The 18,624-nt window shown below is 35.8% G+C and overlaps 1 protein-coding gene across 2 annotated transcripts in view; it reads left to right on the forward strand.

The window, feature by feature from the left end:
• The first annotated feature begins 2,348 nt into the window (after nucleotides 1-2,348).
• Sec71 (ADP ribosylation factor guanine nucleotide exchange factor Sec71) overlaps nucleotides 2,349-18,624 on the forward strand; it is a 508,300-nt gene continuing 492,024 nt past the window's right edge. For both annotated transcript variants that reach the window (XM_090371201.1, XM_090371202.1), the window contains exon 1: nucleotides 2,349-2,641. In XM_090371201.1, the coding sequence (XP_090227327.1) occupies nucleotides 2,518-2,641 (124 nt within the window). In that variant the 5' untranslated portion in view covers nucleotides 2,349-2,517. The remainder of the gene's footprint in view (nucleotides 2,642-18,624) is intronic.

Genomic DNA, 18,624 nt, shown 5'->3' on the forward strand with positions numbered 1-18,624 from the left:
GAAGAGGCATGCAGCAGAAAATTACGGGTAACCCTAATATATATTATATTAAGTTTACTCGTAATTATATAAACCCTATTTGTATCTGTAAATTGCTCGTTCTCTGGTCGATTTGCCTATTTTTCTGGACGAAAAGTCCTCAGTCACTGGGAAAAAATGACTTGCTGTCCATGCCTGAGATCGATTAACTCAGTCACAGAATGAAAAAAAGCCGATTAAAGTTCCTCACCTCATTGACGGGATTCAATCACGGGCTTTTTCCACCTGGTGTGGGAAGAACGATGAAGATACCACTGTGCTACGCACGCAGATGAACCATTAAATCAAACTATTGTATTTAGGCCACCCGAATAATTAAATTCATCTGCTGTGCTGTGTTTTATGTGTGTTAATTACCTGTGTTCTATGGTCGATTTTTCTGTTTGCTGGACGAAAACCCCAGTTTCTAGGGAACAAAAACGACATAAAGTTGGCGTTGGCTTAATGTATCATGTTGAGCACATGCGAAATGCGACTTTCCGGGTTCAAACCGTCCAATGGCCCGCCATCTCAAAGAATCATTCAAAGAATCGTCCTGAGTACTGGAGATGTGGCTGTTCCGCTAAACCAAACCCAAAAACGGGTTTGGTTTAGCCGAAATGATATGGTCGTAAGCCGTGTTTTTATAAGCATGAATAATTTGCATAATGTGCGTCTGTGTAAGATGGTAAATCGATTTCTAATGGATGCTCGGAATTTGTATTTCACGATGCCTCTTATATGGCATCGTGAAATACAAATTCGAGGTGATCTGATAGAGATGTATAAAGTCTTGAATGGTTTGAGCATGCTCAATGCTGATGGGATTCTTCCTCTTGCTCAGAATAATCACCTGAGAGGGCATAAATTCAAATTGAGGAAAGACAGATGTAGGATAGATGTGCGGTAATTTGCCTTTAGCCAGCGAGTAGTTTGTTGGCGGAACAGACTTCCATCCCTTGTTGTGGAAGTTGATAGTTGATAGCCTAAATAAATTTAAGGCTCAGCTGGACAGGTATTTCGAACGAACGGAGGGGTGAAGTAGTTTTTTTTTTTTTTTTTTTTTGGCTGATGCTGCATAAGCATGCTTTCTTGCATCTTATGCCTCTACTAATGCTAATGCTAATATCAAATAGTCTACTTCGGCTATTCTGTTCACATTAAAATATTCATGAAAAACATTTTGTACTGTGAATTTTGTCGAGAAGTGAAGAAATTTAATTTGTTGTTTCTCACTCGGGTGGAATTAGTTGGTTTTTTTTTTTTTTTCATTGAAACTCGAGTTTTTCATTGAAAAAAAAAAAAAAAAAAAAAAAAAGGAAACAGAGGTAAAATTTAGTTACGGGTGCAGTCTCGAAAATGGCGGCGAGAACACGAGGGGAGGAAGGCAGTAATTGACCAGTGGAGACTCCGCCCACTCACTCCTTTCTCCTTCTTCTGATGGCCTGCCCGTTTACGGGGGGGGGGGAAATCGGCGAATTTGCAACTAAAATCGCGACAAAAAAACGCAGATACCATAGCCGTGTCATGTGATTTCTTAGTGCCAATATTAAGCCGCTACAAACAGAATCAAAGTGAGTGTGGAAAGAAGCGCGTGGGCGGAGTAGCCACCGGTCAATCACTGCCTACTTCCTCTGCTTCTTTTCCCAGTCTAGAGGGAGCACCCGTAACTAAATTCCAACCGAAAAAGAAAAGCAAACGGACAGTGGGTACATGCAACCTGATAGTGACACCACGTCAATTTGCGCAAAAATTCTAAATAATCATACATCTATACTTAAGGAACTAAAAATGGAATTTTCTTTATTCAATTTTTTTGTTAGCTTTTTGAACGAATAAAGATTTATTTTCTTTCTGAGTTTTACTTAATGAAAGATCTCATGGGAAGAGGAATATTGGACCTTAGTCAATTATGTAATTATGAATCTGAGGATATAATCTCGGAGTATAAAAAGTTATCAGAAAATAGTTAATTACAGATCTAAAGTATTTCTAAATTCTGGGGTGAATGAACTGTGTATTATTTCTTATCAGCAAGATTTGTTGTTTGTCGGATTTATGAAATAATCTACTAACACAGATTGAAAAATATTGTAAATGAATTTGGAAACTTTTTTGCTATCTTCTTTTGGCATCATTGCAAGGTATTAATGATTTTTTCCCCCAGCAATTTAATAGCAGCATCTTTTTTGATGTGTTGCGTAGTCAAAAGAGAAATTAATGTTTTCCTTAATATATTGTATTTTCGGTAAATTTTTAGTGATAAATTTTACCACCTGATGACTCGGCTTCATGATTTGAGTGACGTCATTAAAACTCCGTGTGACAACATGGCTACTTTCTTGCTAATGGAGGAAAGTATGTCCGCAAGAAATGTAGCTAGCGTATTGTAGATAACACTTTGCAAGTCTCATTACCTTATATCTAGAAGCATAAATAGCTTCTTGGTGTTTGTAAATATTTCAATATGCCGAGTTAATCTGATTTTTTTAAAGAATAATGCGCGAAAGTGTAAATACAGGCGAAATGTTTATTACTCGGGCACTAGAAAAGATTCTCAACGATCGGGAAATTAAACGTTCTCATCATTCTCAGTTGCGGAGAGCATGTGAAGGCGCACTTGGTAAGTACGAAAATTTTAAGCATTGCAAATAATGATATTTCAGTTGATAAGGTGAAAGATTTAAGGGTCACGGTAATGATTTGCAGCGAAGGTAACGATATGGTTCCGCGTGTTATAGCAATGCTTGCAATAATTTCGCTATCTTGCAATATTGGAGTATGCCTATACAAGTAATTGTTCCGGCATGCGTTTTTTTTGGAAAATAGTTCATTCAGAATATTAGTAATAAATTAATATTTTGCACTGCATGCCGTTGTGCACTTGCAAAATATTATGACGAGATTAAATGGACCGAATATGATTTCGGTCAAATTGTGATGCGGGAATAGTGTCGCCGGTAAGGGAGAGTGTATGCATTGAATATCTAATTACTGCAATAATTGTAGTGAATACAAATTTGCTCTGTTATATAACGCATGTAAAATATAAAGGATGCATTTTTTTTTTGTATTGCAGTAATAATATAAAAGTATTGCAAACCACTCCCTGAGGTGCTATGCCATAGGCTGCTTTACGTACTTTGCTTTTGCATTTGTCATTAGTTGAGCAAATTTGAGTTCATTCCATTCATATCAGTAAAATGTCATATCAATTTTTTTAGTATACGCGTTCAATTTCTCCATAGTGGGATGCTTTGTAATAATAAAAAAGTATATCATATGTTTAGCGTGGAATGTCTAAATAAACATTACAGATTCAAAGTGAGCATTTTAAAAATATTTGTAATAAATAAATAAAACAGTGCACATGTAAACATTTTGCGCAGATCTGGGCATTCTTCGTAATTATAAGGATGCAGTTGTACTGAATAAACGACGTACAATAAATTGATTGCCCTGATGCTTTTTGTTATTGCAAAAATCCAGTATATAAAATTCGATATACAGTTGTGAGCTGATTCATAGTGAAATGAAACAATTCTGGGACTTAAAAAATTTCAGTGTGTATACCTTATTATTGCAGAATTGGAAGATTTGATTCCATGCCTGATAGTTTTAGATTTCCATTTGTTATATTTCATGCATGATAACATACTTAACCTTTGGCTTAAGCAGATATCTTGCTATAACATGAAAGTGTGGACTGCAAAGCTTAGCAACCAGACATCTTATAGGAGGTCTGATAGAGGTTGATAAGGCCTGAAGGAAATCAGTAAAATGAATGAGTGGAAGAGAGAGAACAAGGGGCTACAAATGCAAAATTTTGGGGGTGTAACAGAAGGCTAGATCGCATGAAGTTTACTTTCAGGCATCATATTGAAGATTATTAAAATAAATTGCCAGCAGTGGTATAGTAAAGGCAGAGTTTGGTTAGGCATTTTTTGTGGCAATGGGAGGATATGAAGGATTTTACTAAGAAAGGCTTCAGTTCTGAAAATTGTAGATTCTGGAAACACTTGTGAGGTGATATGATTGAAGTGTTTAAGGCTTTGAATGGATTGAGCAAGTTTGCTGCTGATGAGATTCTTCCTCTTGCTCAAACTGTGCACATGAGGTGGCATAAATTCAAATTGAGAAAGGATGGTCGCAGAATAGATGTGCAAATGTTTGCATTTAGCCAGAGGGTAGTTGATTGCTGGAATTTTATAAAAACTTTTATCTGTTGTTGTGGAAGTGGATAACTTAAATAAATTCAAGGAAGAACTAGAACTATTGGAGGGAATGGATAGGTGAAATGGGAAGTGTTTTTTTGGATTCTGTATAAGCTTTCTTTCATCATTTGCCACTACTAATACTAAGAGGTAGAGAATTTTTTTTTGGCAGATGCAGAAAAAGTTTGCTTCCTTGGATTATTTAGCTATTATAATTATACTACTCTAGTAGTCTGTTATTTTTAATACTCTAGTAGTCTGTTATTTTTAATATTCTAATAGTCTGTTATTATTAATACTTTTAAAATAAAATGTATAAAGTTATTTTAAAAATAATTTTAAGTGAAAAAAAATTATATCAGAAATAAAGAAAACCATCTTCAAGATCTCTTATCATCTGTAGTTTTATCTCTCGCCATCTATATCATTATAGTTATACTTTTAAAATAAAATCTATATAAAATAAAAAGATAACTTTAGGCAGAAATTGTTGTTTTAGGGACTATAACATTCTCCCAAGCTGTATTATAGTTGTTTAAATAAAGGGTAACAGAGTACTTTGATCATAGTATGTGATTTCATTGTTATGATTTATCACACATTTGTAGCTATAAAAATGTGTTGTACCTAGACCAAGTTGCTTAATTTTTTTTTTTTTATGAAATCCCCAAACACGAAAGGTATCAAAACCTATAGTACTTGGTACTGTGCATGGGTTGAAGGAGAAGTATGGGGGTAGGGGGGCTGCCGGAAACTTTGCTCTGGAGACTAAACATGGGTTTCACCATTTCGAGTCTCCAATAAGCAATGTGGTGGTATTGCATTTTTTATGCATTTTATAAAAATGCATAATAAAGCATAGTATTGCCAATGTGAAGTAGAACTAATATATAAACATCCTTGTAGAAAAAAAATTATAATAAACATTGTGTGATATAAACACCATATTAGAGAAATAAAACTATAATTGTAATTTTCTCATTAAGCTTTCCATATCTACAAGATTGTCTAAGTTTTATCTGTCATCTAATTAAGTACATTTGTTTTAATTACCTGAGAAAATAAAGATACTATATCATCAATGTTTAGTTTGCTGAATCCTTTAAAGCAGATTACATAATTGGAGTTTCTCCATGTCTTTATAACTAATCTCATTGTTCCTTGTATACTTTTCAGCAGTCCCTTCCTTTTGACAGGTGGTATCCACACCTGTGTTCAGTAGTCTGATTGTGACCAGAATATTGCTTTATTCAGCAGAATAATCACATTTGTTCTTCTTCTGTTCTATATACCAGGAGTGAGAGACCCTTTTTTTAATATTTTTGATTTATTTATCTATTTTTAATGGTAACTTAAAAATTATCTTTCATATTGGCAGGCCCAATAATATGAGCTATGAATTTTCAGAGCTAGAATGAAAAAAGGATTCTGCACACCTGAAAAATGTCATTTTTATACAAATAAATACTGGCTTGATATTCGTAGAATTTCCATAAGAGCAACTATTTGACGATATGAAAAGTTACATTCCTAGAAAGGTGTAAACGATCTTGCATGCATAATTTTGCACATGGAAACAACAGTATAATAGGATTATTGATCCACAAATAGTTATTTGGATGTTTCATCATCTGCTCAGCCCATTCTTTTGTAATATTTAATATTTGCCACAGTTATTAACATGTATATGTATTGTGCTATATTTTGTTCATTATAGCAGAGCAAGGAAGAGTTTAAAGAGTTTGTGTGCTCTTAATGAAGCATCGCTTAGAGCTCTTCCTTCATGTTGATATTTGAGGTGAGGTGATTGTTGTTTAGACTTTTGCTTAGCAATTTTAACATTACCACCATTTTGAAAATACATTTTGAAAATTCTTGATACTATTTTGCACTGACCTAGTGGACATATTTAAATTTTGTGTAGTTTGCTATCTGCTCTCCTAAATCCCTGAATTACACTACCAAATTGGCTAAATACCTGACCATAAGTAAATGAAGAGATAGTTTGAACTCTAACTACTTGTGGCATGTTTTAAAGAATAAGTGATGAGCTTAATATGTGAATGCTGTATTGTATAAACAGAGCATTTGTAAACATGTTTATCTGCCATTCTAACAAGCTTATTCAGATCATGTGCCACTTTGCTTAACTTGTTTATTTTATTCTGATCAAGTACTGTATGCATATATATTTTCCATGTGTGTATAAGAAATCCAGTCATGATAGTGTTAAGCCAGAATATTTTATTAAGGTAATAATAATACGGCTAGCTATATTTTCAAGTTTTACAACAAAATTCAAGCTAAACTATAATATTGTTATAGTTTTAGTATTAGCATTAGCTATAATTCAAGGAAGCCTTAGGCTTTTGCTGCACTAGCCAAAAGTAAATAAATAAAAAAATATAAAATCAGTAATAAAAAAGTAAAAAAAAAAAAATATATATATATATATATATATATATATATATATATATATATATATATATATAAACAAAATACCTTGAGTTTCCCTCCTCACACAAGTAACCATCCAGTTGACTTTTCAGTTTTCCTAATCCATCAGCCTTAACTACCCACAGGATTAACTTATTCCAGTAGTTAGCAATGTGCTGGCTAAAGGAAAACTGTAATCTACTTTTCCTTTAGCCAGTTTTTTAGGTTTCCTCTAAATCTTGTTCCCTGTAATTTGAATTAATCTACCCTTGGTTCTAGAATCATTTGTAACGTTGAAATTTTTGCCTTCATTCATTGTAATTTCCCCTCCCAGAGCCTTGCAGAGCTCTGTAGCACACATATTTGGAGTCTTTCTTCATATGGGTGACCTTTTGCAAATCTCATCAAATGAGTTGCTTGTCATTGGACCCTTTCAGAAGCTTAGTCACTTCATTTTAGGTTTACTTAGAATACTCTCTCCATACTTGGACACGGTATTCCAAGTGTGGTCTTACAAAATTAATTGCCTATACAAAGTGGGACTGAACTCCCTGTCTGTAAGGACAAATGTTTGATAAATCACTGATAAGACAAAATGGGCTTTCCTTGCCACCTGTCTACATTTCTTGGAGAACTTTGTCTGTCCCATATCATAAGGCCTAAATTTCTTGCTCCCTCTATTGTTTTTAATTCAAACCCCACCAGGTATTATTGGTTGCCATTTTCCCAAATGTTGTAAGACCTTGCATTTTGCTGCCACTTTTCTGGTCATTTTTGATTTCAAGCTTCTTCAAGTCATCCTTAGAGAATGCTGATCATTAACCACTTCAAATCTTCACATCATCTGAAAATTTTTACATCATACTTTTTTCCCTTCGTGAATGTCATTTATGAAAATCAGAAACAACATTGATCCTGGAACCAATCCTTATGACCCTTTATAACATTAGACTAATCTGAAGAGTAACCATTAATTACAACCCTCTGTCTCCTGCCCTGCAGCTCACCTTAGAATCTTACCTGTGATCTCAACATGTTCTAGTTTATAAAGTAATCTGTCATGAGGTACTGACTCAAATACATGCTAAAATCCAATAAATGTCAAAATTATTTCTTATATTTAGCTCATGATAAAGTTAAATATATTTGAGCTAAATATATTTCTTATATTTATCTCAAGTCAAAATATCAAAAGAAAAAAGTTAAATATGTTTTTCCCTTAACAAAACCATGTTACGTATCATTCAGAATCCCATTTCTATCTAAATTATCTGTATTGCATTCTCATTGCCTCCATGCCTTTTACCAGTCTGCAGTTGCTCACTTTAGTCTTAGAACTGCTTTTATGTATTGGCAGTATGTTAGCACCTCTCCAAGCCAAAGAAATTTCTTCCAAAACCACTGATGTCCTCATAATTAACCTTGATGGTTCAATGCACTCACTTGCCGTCTCCCTAAAAATTACCAGGTATATGCCATCAATTCCAGGAGTCTTAATTACCTCTAGGCTCAAATGTTATTTCTAATAAACAATTGTCTAATTTCGGTGTTGCTAATTTCATACTACCCATCCTTGTTCACACAGCTTCTCTGTAGTATGAAGGATCTTGTATCTGTGCAATACATCTGCAACATCAGCTGGATCAACAGACTTTTCCATACTCATTATTCAAGGGTCTGATCTGATTTTGTTTCTTCTTTGTATTTGCATACATAAAAAACACATGGCGCCTCCATAGCTAGGTGGGAAGGAGCAGCAGTGCATAGTACACATTTCTTGATTAGACCGGGGTTTGAGCCCATCGCCACCAAATACGGAGGATGTGGAAAGGTCAGGGAATGACCACCGCATATTCCCGGAGCAATATGGCCTTAGTTGCTAATGCTCCTAAAAACCAAATAACAACAACAACATAAAAAACACATTTTTCCCATTATTTTTTCTCTTAGATAGTGATTTTTCAACAACTTTTTCTGTTGTATTATAACAGATCAAAACTTATAGCTGTTAGAGGCTTCAGTAATATCATTGTTCTATAACTTTGTCATGCTGTCTATTTTGTTTCTATTTGACTGGCCAGCTGTGTATTCACTCATCTTGTCATGCTCCTTATGCTATATTTTTTAATAGTATATGTGCCTTCATAGCTTTTGTGAACATATACTATTAAAACATGCCATTTAGAAAATATATGCATTTTGCTTTTAATCTTACAATTATCTTATTTTATAGTTTTTACAATTTGGGCATCTGCGAGATCTGATTGAGGTGCATAAGGCTTTGAATTGATTGAGTAAACTAAATGCTGATTGTATGGTATCCTTTCTCTTGCTCAGATAACATACACCTGGGGACATAAATTTATATTGAGGAAGGATAGTTGCGGGACAGATGTAAGGACAGGTGATTTCAACCAGCAGCAGTATTAATACTTAAACTTCCATAGTCCCCTTTCCTAAAATTAAATACAGGCATACCTCGAATAACGAATAGGATGCGTTCCACGAAATTACTTCGTTAAGCGAAACTTCGTTTTCAGAGGTGAAAATACTATGGTCAGAATAGGGATACGTTCCTACGTAAAGAAAATGAAAAGCTTTTTTTTCGAACAAAGAAAAGTTTTATTAAATAAACAGTCAACTTACATACAAAGTGAAATCACATTTTAAAATATGAGTCTAAAGTTGATTGTTTATGCTGTTTTTCTCTTTCATTTAGCAATTGCCTATATGGAGTTATTGCATTTAACACTGATCGCTTAACAATAACACTTCTTCCTAAATCAGGATCATTTTCACTAAAAAAATTTGAAACGTTTTCCATGTCATTTAAGCACCTTTTTAAATCTTTAGTTGTTAACACTTTTTCGGCAGGAACTTCTTTAACTTCGTCTTCGTTGCTAACAAGGTTTTCTAAATCTTCCACTGAAAGACCACCATCTTCTGCATTCAATAAATTTCTAATATCCTCTTCATCGACATTTTCGAAACATAGTGATTGAGCCATCTGGATAACTTCGTTTCTAATATCTTGGATGTTATTTTCTTCTTCTAGTACAACTTCTGGCCATATTTTGCGCCAAACTCCATTTAAGCATTTCTTAGTGACTTCTTTCCAAGAACTATCAATGTTTTCAATTGTTTTTAATGGTGTAGTTTTTCCAAAAAGTTTTAACTGTCATTTCCTCTTTATCCTCTAGTTCAGTTAAACTGCTTAATGTTCGACGCAGATAATAAGCTTTAAATGATGCTATTACTCCCTGATCCAATGGTTGAATCAGGGAAGTTGTGTTTGCTGGAAGAAACACAACTTTGACAGGAATGCATGTGTCCAACGTTTTAAGATCAGTAGGATGTCCAGGAGCATTGTCTAACAACAAAAGAGCTTTTTCTTCAAAGTTGTTTTTTTTGACAATACCGTTTTACTTCAGGAAAAAAGTGGTTAACAAACCAATCAGTAAATAACTCCTTGGTAATCCACGCTTTTTTATTTGCTTTCCATATTACAGGTAAATTTATTTTCATGTTACCTTTTAACGCCCTCGGATTTTCTGAATAGTAAACTAATAACAATTTTAATTTATAATCGTCAGAGGCATTTGATCCAAAGAGCAACGTTAAACGGTCTTTGGCTGCTTTGAACCCAGCAGCTGATTTTTCTTCAATAGAAATGAAACTTTTTGTTGGTAGCCATTTCCAGAACAAACTGCTTTCGTCAACATTGAACACCAAATTTGGAAAATTTTGACGTTCAATTATTTCCTTTAGTATTTTCTGGAAACTTATTTGCAGCTTCTCCTGTTAATTTTACACTATGAATCCTGGCCCGTTTTTTAAATTTCTCGAACCAACCACGAGAAGCCCCAAAGGTTTCCGTAATTTCTTCAGTTTGTTTAGATTTCAGGTGATTAAAGTGGAATATTTTTTTTTATGTTAAATGGGGCTTGAAATTGCCGACTTCGTTATATCGAAGCTTCGTTATCAGAGGTAACGTTAACCGAGGTATGCCTGTACCAGACATTTATCTTTAATAGCTCCAACCTTTCTTCATCTTCCCATTAACTACTGCATGGTCATTTCCTGCCAATGGTTCCTGTACTGTGAACCATATGTTGTTGTCTAGTTCATGGGTAATGAATGACCAAGGCTAGAATATTTTTCCCTGTAGTATTTTCTTTGACATGCTGATGCAAATAATAATCTAGTTTAAAAGTTTGTCCTCCATGGTGAGTGTCTTTCTCACTAGCTCCAATCAACAAGAGAACAAATTGAAACCACTCATAATAAGACATTCACACTTGCACAGCCAGTCCATCTGCACATGGTGGCTTTGTCACAGCTTTCAGAATTGATTGGTCTGTGCCATACCCCACTCTCATAATCTTTACATCCAACTACTTTATGCCACACATTCTGCACTGGCATGCATAAGTTTTGAATCTTAAGTTTATTTTGTGTATTTAAGAAAGATAGTCAAGCTAGAAGGGGTTGGAGGTTTATGGTTCTTATCAAAAGCTCAAGTTGCTTTTCATAAAAAGCATTCCCTCTCCCTCATCTCCTCATTCATTCATTCTTATATACATTATACAACCCAGAGAAACTCAGTGTTCCTGGTTTTGGGTGGGAGAAAAAGTGAATTTATTTTAGTTTATATTAATGCGTGTGCATGTAATGTAATGTAGTATTTACTAAGTTTGAAAATGTGTTATGGACTAGGGTCACTGCCAAGCAATTTAACTATATGATCATAATGAAAATTTTGTTGAGTATGTATAGAGGTTGAAAGAAAATATCTGTATGAAAATACACCGGTGTTCAAAGAAAGTGCATCACCTAGGAATTTCACATTTCTAACCCTTTTTGCGATGCTAAGTTACTTTAATGACTAGCATCACAAATATAAATATAAACAAAAGATAGTTATTAATAGTTAAGGCAAAGCTAAGTAATATTTGACAGGTGCTCTCAAAATATTCCAAAATGAGCATTTGCAACTTTTATACAACAGTTTTGGTAAACATGGCAATTATGGCTGAAATGTTATCAGAAACCCTCAATTTGCTTCAGTTTATCATTTTAAATGGAAAACAAAATGAAAAGTTCACCAGGTGCAAACTAATATTTAGTTTGGCCTCTGGCCTTGATGACAGCATCACACCGTCGAGGCATTGACAAGATCAATTTCTGAAGATAATTAACTGATAGTTCATGGTTCCAAACACGAATTATGGCTTCCTGAAGTTCACAAAGGGTCTTTGGTTTCTTTCTGGCAACTGCAGATTCCACACGATACCAACAGTTCTCTATAGGATTCAGGTCCGGGCTGTTTCCTGGCCAGCTAACAGTTGTAATGGACTGCTCTTCCAACCATTTTTTTCACCTGTAACACATGTAAACACATTACTGTCGAACCTGTAATGCAGAAATGAAGCTAAAGTAACTATAGAAGTGCCTACTTACACTTTTCGCTCAATGACAAGGAGCAGAGTCGTCCTGAAAGATGCAGTTACTTGGCAGGTTGAAATGGTCTCTAATGGTTGGCAGCAATTTGCCTTCCAGTATAGCCAGGTATCCATTGGAATTTACAGAACCTTTTATGAACTACAGGTGACCTACTCCGCGATACAAAATGCACCCCCATATCATTTGGCTGGTAGGTAATTTCACTGTAGACACCATACGTCTACGGCAAATCGTTTGTCTCCCATCAGAGCCATGCAGGTTGAATTTCTTCATGAAAGATACATGGGAGGATTTGATTTCATTTACAAATTAAAAAAAAAAAGGACATCTCTCAGATAATACTGTACTAGCAGTAGAAGGTTAGAGGTCTTTTCAGTTGAGGTTGCGATTGGCTATGTTTCATGTTCATATTCATGCATACCACAAAATGCAGGAATATTCTTGTATTCTCAATCTTGTTAGCTCCTCCCTATGTGGTTGTCCTGAAGTATAAGCAGAATTTAATTAAATTCTGTTTATTTATTTTAAAATAATTCCATTTCAGGTGGTAGATGACTTTCATCAACTGGTGAAATACCACCATTTTGCTTATTGGAGGCTTAAAGTGGTGAAACCCATGTTTAGTCTCTAGAGCAAAGTTTCCAGCATCCCCCCCCCCCCATACTTCTCCTTCAACTCATGCACGGTACTAAGTACTATAGGTTTTGATACCTTTCGTGTTTGGGGTTTTCATAAATAAAAAAAAAAAAAAATGAGCACATTTGTAGAAAGAAATATATGGTAGAAATCACGTGAGGTGATACAATTTCACTAAAGTAGTTGGTTGATGGGGATAATTTTCTAATTTTAAAGTCTTAAGCTATTATTTTTTTTGTATGCACAAAGAGAATTATGTTCCTAGCATAATTATTTCTTGCATGTTAAACATCAGGGTATTTTTCCAGCAGGGTCAAGGTGGTGATTATCCTATTGTATAAGGCAGTGATTAGGCCAAAATTAAAGTATTGCGTACAAGTCTTGAAGCTACATATTAGGAAGGATGTGGATCTGTTGTAATAGGTGCAGAGAATTGCAACAAGATAAGACAGTGGCACAAAAGGGCACTCTTATACTGAGAAAGGCTAGTTCTGCAAATTGCAGCTTTAGGAACTAGGTGCTTGTAAGGATACCTGGTTGAAGTGTTTAAACCTCCATTACTTGTGCCCTTAAATGGAACAAACATACTCTCTAAGTCTGTGAGACAACCTTTATTTTAATTATAAAAAAATTAATTTTTAGCTTTTTTCATTGAATTGAAAAGTGTTCTATTATGATTGGTCAAACTCAGTTATAAAATATTGAACAAAAATGAACTAGAGAAACCAATAATAATAAATTTTTTATTGCATTTTTAAGTCACTCATCCCACTTGATCATGTTGCTCTTGCGCCGTAAAGCCCACACTCAAACCAAACCATCCCACTTGAAAGGGTCCAAAGATGGGCAACTTGAATGGTAAGATTGGCAGAAGGACGACAGTATGAGGAAACACTCTAATTATGTGGGCTACAGAGCTTAGCAACCAAGCACCTAAAAGGTGACCTGATTGAGGTTATAAAGCTCGGGGAGGGATTAGTAAAATGAAGGAAGGTGGAATTCTCACTTTTATAAAGAATTTCAGAACTAGGGGTCATAAATTCAAATTACGAGGATTAAGGTTTAGACATAGATTATACTAAGTTTTCTTTTACTCGTAATAACTGCAATGAAATACGCCAACCATATATGACTGATACTTTATTAAAATAATGATAAAATAAAACCAGATAAAATTTGTTATAAAAATAAAATAAAATACACTGACAACTGTAAAGTTAAAAACGATAAAATGATAGATAACAATAAAATATATGAAATTAAAATAATACGAAATTAAAAGCGATAAAAACAGCTGTAGCTTTAAAAGGTGACTGCCTCCTTTATCAACAGTAAAACTTAACTGTAATGTCACATCCTTAAATAGTATCAGCAGGATCAAGGCTTGCAGCATGTGTTACCATGGGCATTATCCTCCTACAGTAACGGTGCCTCTGTAGCCAGGTGGGCAGGAACAGCAGTGCGTAGCACATGCTTCTTGATTAGACCGGGGTTCGAGCCTGTGACCACCAAATACGGAGGATGCAGAAAGGTCAGGTAATGACCACCGCATCCTCCGTATTTGGTGCAATATCCCCGGAGCAATATGGCCTTAGTTGCTAATGCTCCTAAAAACCAAATAACAACAACATCCCACAGTAACATGTGCTGCAAGCTGTGATCCTGCTGATGTTAACAAATCCCTGTTGTTATTCACAACGGGGATTTTTTAAGGGACAGTCTTGCCTGACCAATTTTATTGGATATCATGATGCAGTAACAAAGGAATTGGATGCAAAAAGTAATTTTGATATCATATACCTTGATTTCAGGAAAAATTTTGAGGCTAAGGTAAAGAAAGACAACACGAGAACCACAGCAAACTTCAGGAAACTTACCAGACAAACTGGTTTCTCGCTACCATAGTTTCTACCTGTATTCTTGGTAAACAGATGGTGCAGGTTATTGATAGTGGCAGTAGAAGTCGATAACGATGTATTGATTAAATTTTTTTTTATTTTTTTTTTTTTACCATTATTAAAAGCTGATTATTGGAGTTCATGAGTGTTTTCGCGGCTGAAATTTACTTACGGGTACACCCTCCAGACTGCCTCAGTCTTAGGGTGTTTATCTCCCCTTCCCGCTGTTTTAAAATAAGGAAAATAAAGAGTTCTTAAAACGGCCCTAGTAGTACTATACAGCTGATAAATTAGTTGAGATTACTATTACCCATATGCAGTAACTAGCATTTGTCAGTGTTAAACTTCTTTCAGCTGCCATTTCTTCTCAATATCATTAATAAATATTGAAAACAGTGTGCTCAGCCTGAACCCTGGAGTTCTCCACTAATAACATTAATCCACGAAGACCATTGATAACCACTCTGTCTTGTTTCACTTAACCATCCCTTTATCGATAGCAGTAACTTGCTTGTAATGGTGCATTGCTCCAGGTTGTGTAACAGTCTTATGTGCAACAGTATCAAAATACTTACTTCCTGAAATCAAGTATATGATATCAAAATTATTTTTTGCTTCCAGTTACTGGGCCACTGCATCACAGTAATCTATTAGATTGCTTAGACAAGGCCACCCCTTAACAAATGCATGCTATGACTACAGTATAATTGTATTCCTGTCTAGACGATCCTGCATTACTTCTTTAACAGGTGACTCCATTATTTTCCCTGAAACAGATATTGAGCTTTCAGGTCTGTAATTACTGATGTCATGTTTTGATCCCCCTTTATGAATTGGGGGAGACACTTGCTCATCTCCAGCCCATAGGGACCCCCCCCCCCCCTGAATACAAGGATGCTCTCATAATTATGGCTAAGGGTTTTCTTACCTCCTTTGCTACTTCCATTAAGATAATTGGATAGATCCCACTCATCCATTGCCTTTTTTATGTTCAGCTTCAATTTCTCTTCCACTTTCCTTTCAGTTATCACAAAGCTTATTAGAGTTTGATAAACTTCTGGCATTCCCTCCCATAAAGAGTTCCTCATGTATGAATGTAGATGCAAAATACCTATTCAATTTGTCAGAAACCTAAGCAGCAGCATCAACAGTTAACCCATTGATGTCAAGTGGCCCATAGTGTTGATTGTAGTACAGCTCTGGGGGGGGGGGGGGGTTCCCCCAACTCTGCTCATCAAGTGGCCCAATGTGATTCAGTCCCTTCCTTCTACTGTTAATATAAGCATAAAGTTTTTGCTGCCTAATCTTTGCCAGAGAATTTTCATAATTTGCCTTAGTTTGTCTCATCATTGGGATTTGGTTTCAGACTAATTTATCTGTACCATAATCTTTTGTATCACTTGATAATTTATATGCATTCCATGCCCTTTTTTTCTCTGCCACACGTCCCAATAGATCATTTGACATCCATTTAGATCTAAGCCTTGAACAGTATTCCTTCATTGGTATGAAAAACATAGTAACTTCTATGATTACTTACCTGAATGCTTTCCATTTAGAATTTGCTGTTGATAACATCATTTGGTCCCACTGCATAGAATTTAAAAATTGACTGAGACCACTGTAGTCACACTTGCAAAAGCTTTTTTCTTTATCCTTGACAGTAGTTATGTCTTTAATTAAATTCCACATTAGTTCACTGTGATCACATTGTACTAATGTGGTCTTTTACCTGCAGATTTTGAATGCACAGAGAATCACTGCTGATAGCCAGATAAATAGTATTGCTTCCTTATGCTGCTGTAGTAAATAGGCCTCCAAGAAATCTACAAAATCTTGTGTGTGTGTGTGTGTGTGTGTGTGAATGAACAACCTACAAATTCCAGTCAACACTTTAAAGTTAGAATCCCCTATTATAAGACATTCTGATTTACTGGCCCACTCTATTTCTTGAACCATTTGGTATATACTCACCACGGGAATTAAGCTTATAACACACTCCTACTCAATTTTGTTTTCCTAGTGAACTGACTAAACATTCTACATGTCGACTGGGTGCACTGCACTGCCTTAGATTTAATATACTTTTTAACTAAGAGCATAACTCCTCCACCGTATCCTATCCTTCCGCTATACGTTGTACTTCTCATATTCAAATTCAGCATCACTTATGTCTGAGTGACATGACGTCTCTGCTATCCATACAATGCATTTGATGACTTAACCAGTACTTGAAATTCATAAAATTATTCAAATTCATCAAATTGTGCTAATAATTTTTTTCACTAGTCACCTGACAGGTCCTGTGTGCTTGCTGCCGAGTTAACTAACCTAGTTAGCTATTTTTACATAGTTACTCTTGAGATGGGGTGCCTCCATAGCCAGGTGGGCAGGAGCAGCAGTGCGTAGCACACGCTTCTTGATTAGACCAGGGTTCAAGCCCATGGCCACCAAATACGGAGTATGTGGAAAGGTCAGGGAATGACCACCGCATATCCCCGGAGCAATATGGCCTTAGTTGCTAATGCTCCTAAAAACCAAAAAACAAACTAACAAACTCATGAGATGGATGTATGAAATAATTTCTAATTTGGATTTTGGCAATGCATTTGCTGGAACAAACTTCCATCTGTCGTCGTAGGATTTGATGGCTTAAATAGATTCAAGGCAGAACTAGACAAACATTTGGAGCAAGTGGATGGATGAAATGAGAAGGGTTTTTTTTTTTTTTTTTTTGGCTGATGCTAAATAAGCTTGCTTTTTTGCATCATGTGCCTTTGCTAATGCATTTGACTTGGCCCCCTCATGAGAAGTTACTGTATAAGCTGGAATATGTTAGAATTATGGGTAAGGTTCTAAAGTGGATCATAGGGTGGCTGCAGGGCAGTAGATGGGGGTTATGATTAATGATTACTCTTCACATTGGTTTAGCATTAGAAGTAAAAAAAAGTAAAGTGCAGCCATTATCAACCCACTGCAGGATGGAAGCCTCCTCAACAATTCATGTTGAGGGAAATGGACCATAATCTGCCACGCTGGTCCAGTGCGGGTTGGCAGATCGACCGTATTCAGCAGTCAGGGGCTTGAACCCCGGTCTACTCAAAGAGCGTGTGCTACTGCACTCCCGCTCCTGCCCACTCGGCTACGGAGGCCGTCAGCATTAGAAGTAGGGTCCCCCAAGCATTGATTTTGGGACTACTGTTTCTGAATTTTATAAATGACGTTGACGAAGGAATAGAAGGTGTGATGTCAAAATTTTTATATGATGTAAAGATAGGGAGAGTAGTTAATGATCAGTGCCAAGAAGTACTCCTTCAGGTTGACCTGCACAGCCTTCAAGGATAGTCAAAAAAGTGGCTGCTATGTTTCAGTACAGTAAAATGCTAGGTATTACACTTAAGGAATATCAAAATAACATATACACTTGGTGGGGATGAATTAAAAACTCTGGAGGGAGAAAGGGATTTGGTAGTTACAATGTGGTGGACATGAAGTTCTTCAAGCAGTAAAGACAGGTGGCAAGGAAGGCTCACAGTAATGGCCTGTTGATGATTTATTGAACATTTGCTTGCAGACATAGGGAGGTTGGAATGCCATATCCTGGTATGGAGACTGCACCTAAAGAGACATTGAGCTTCTTAAAAGGGTCCAAATATAGGTAGCCTCATACAAGCACCATTTTGAGATCTGCAAAATGGTGCTTGTATGAGGAAAGGCTTCCAATATTTGGGCTACAGAGCTTGACAACCAAGCTCCTTAAACAGGACCTGACTGAGGGCTGTGAAGAGGGGTTAGTATGAGGGGCATGTGAAAAGTTTGTGGCCTAAGTATGAAGGGTGTATTTGAGGAGTTTGGTTATATGTTACTTTTCGACATAGTTCCTTTGGAGTCAATACACTTTTGCCAATGATGCTGCAATGCATTGATTCCAGCTGCGAAGAAAGTTTTCCCTTGGGCCT

Source organism: Mastigoproctus giganteus, chromosome 4 (assembly GCF_048544385.1).
Source record: "Mastigoproctus giganteus isolate SK-2022 chromosome 4, ASM4854438v1, whole genome shotgun sequence".
In the NCBI taxonomy this organism is placed as follows: Eukaryota; Metazoa; Arthropoda; class Arachnida; order Uropygi; family Thelyphonidae; genus Mastigoproctus; species Mastigoproctus giganteus.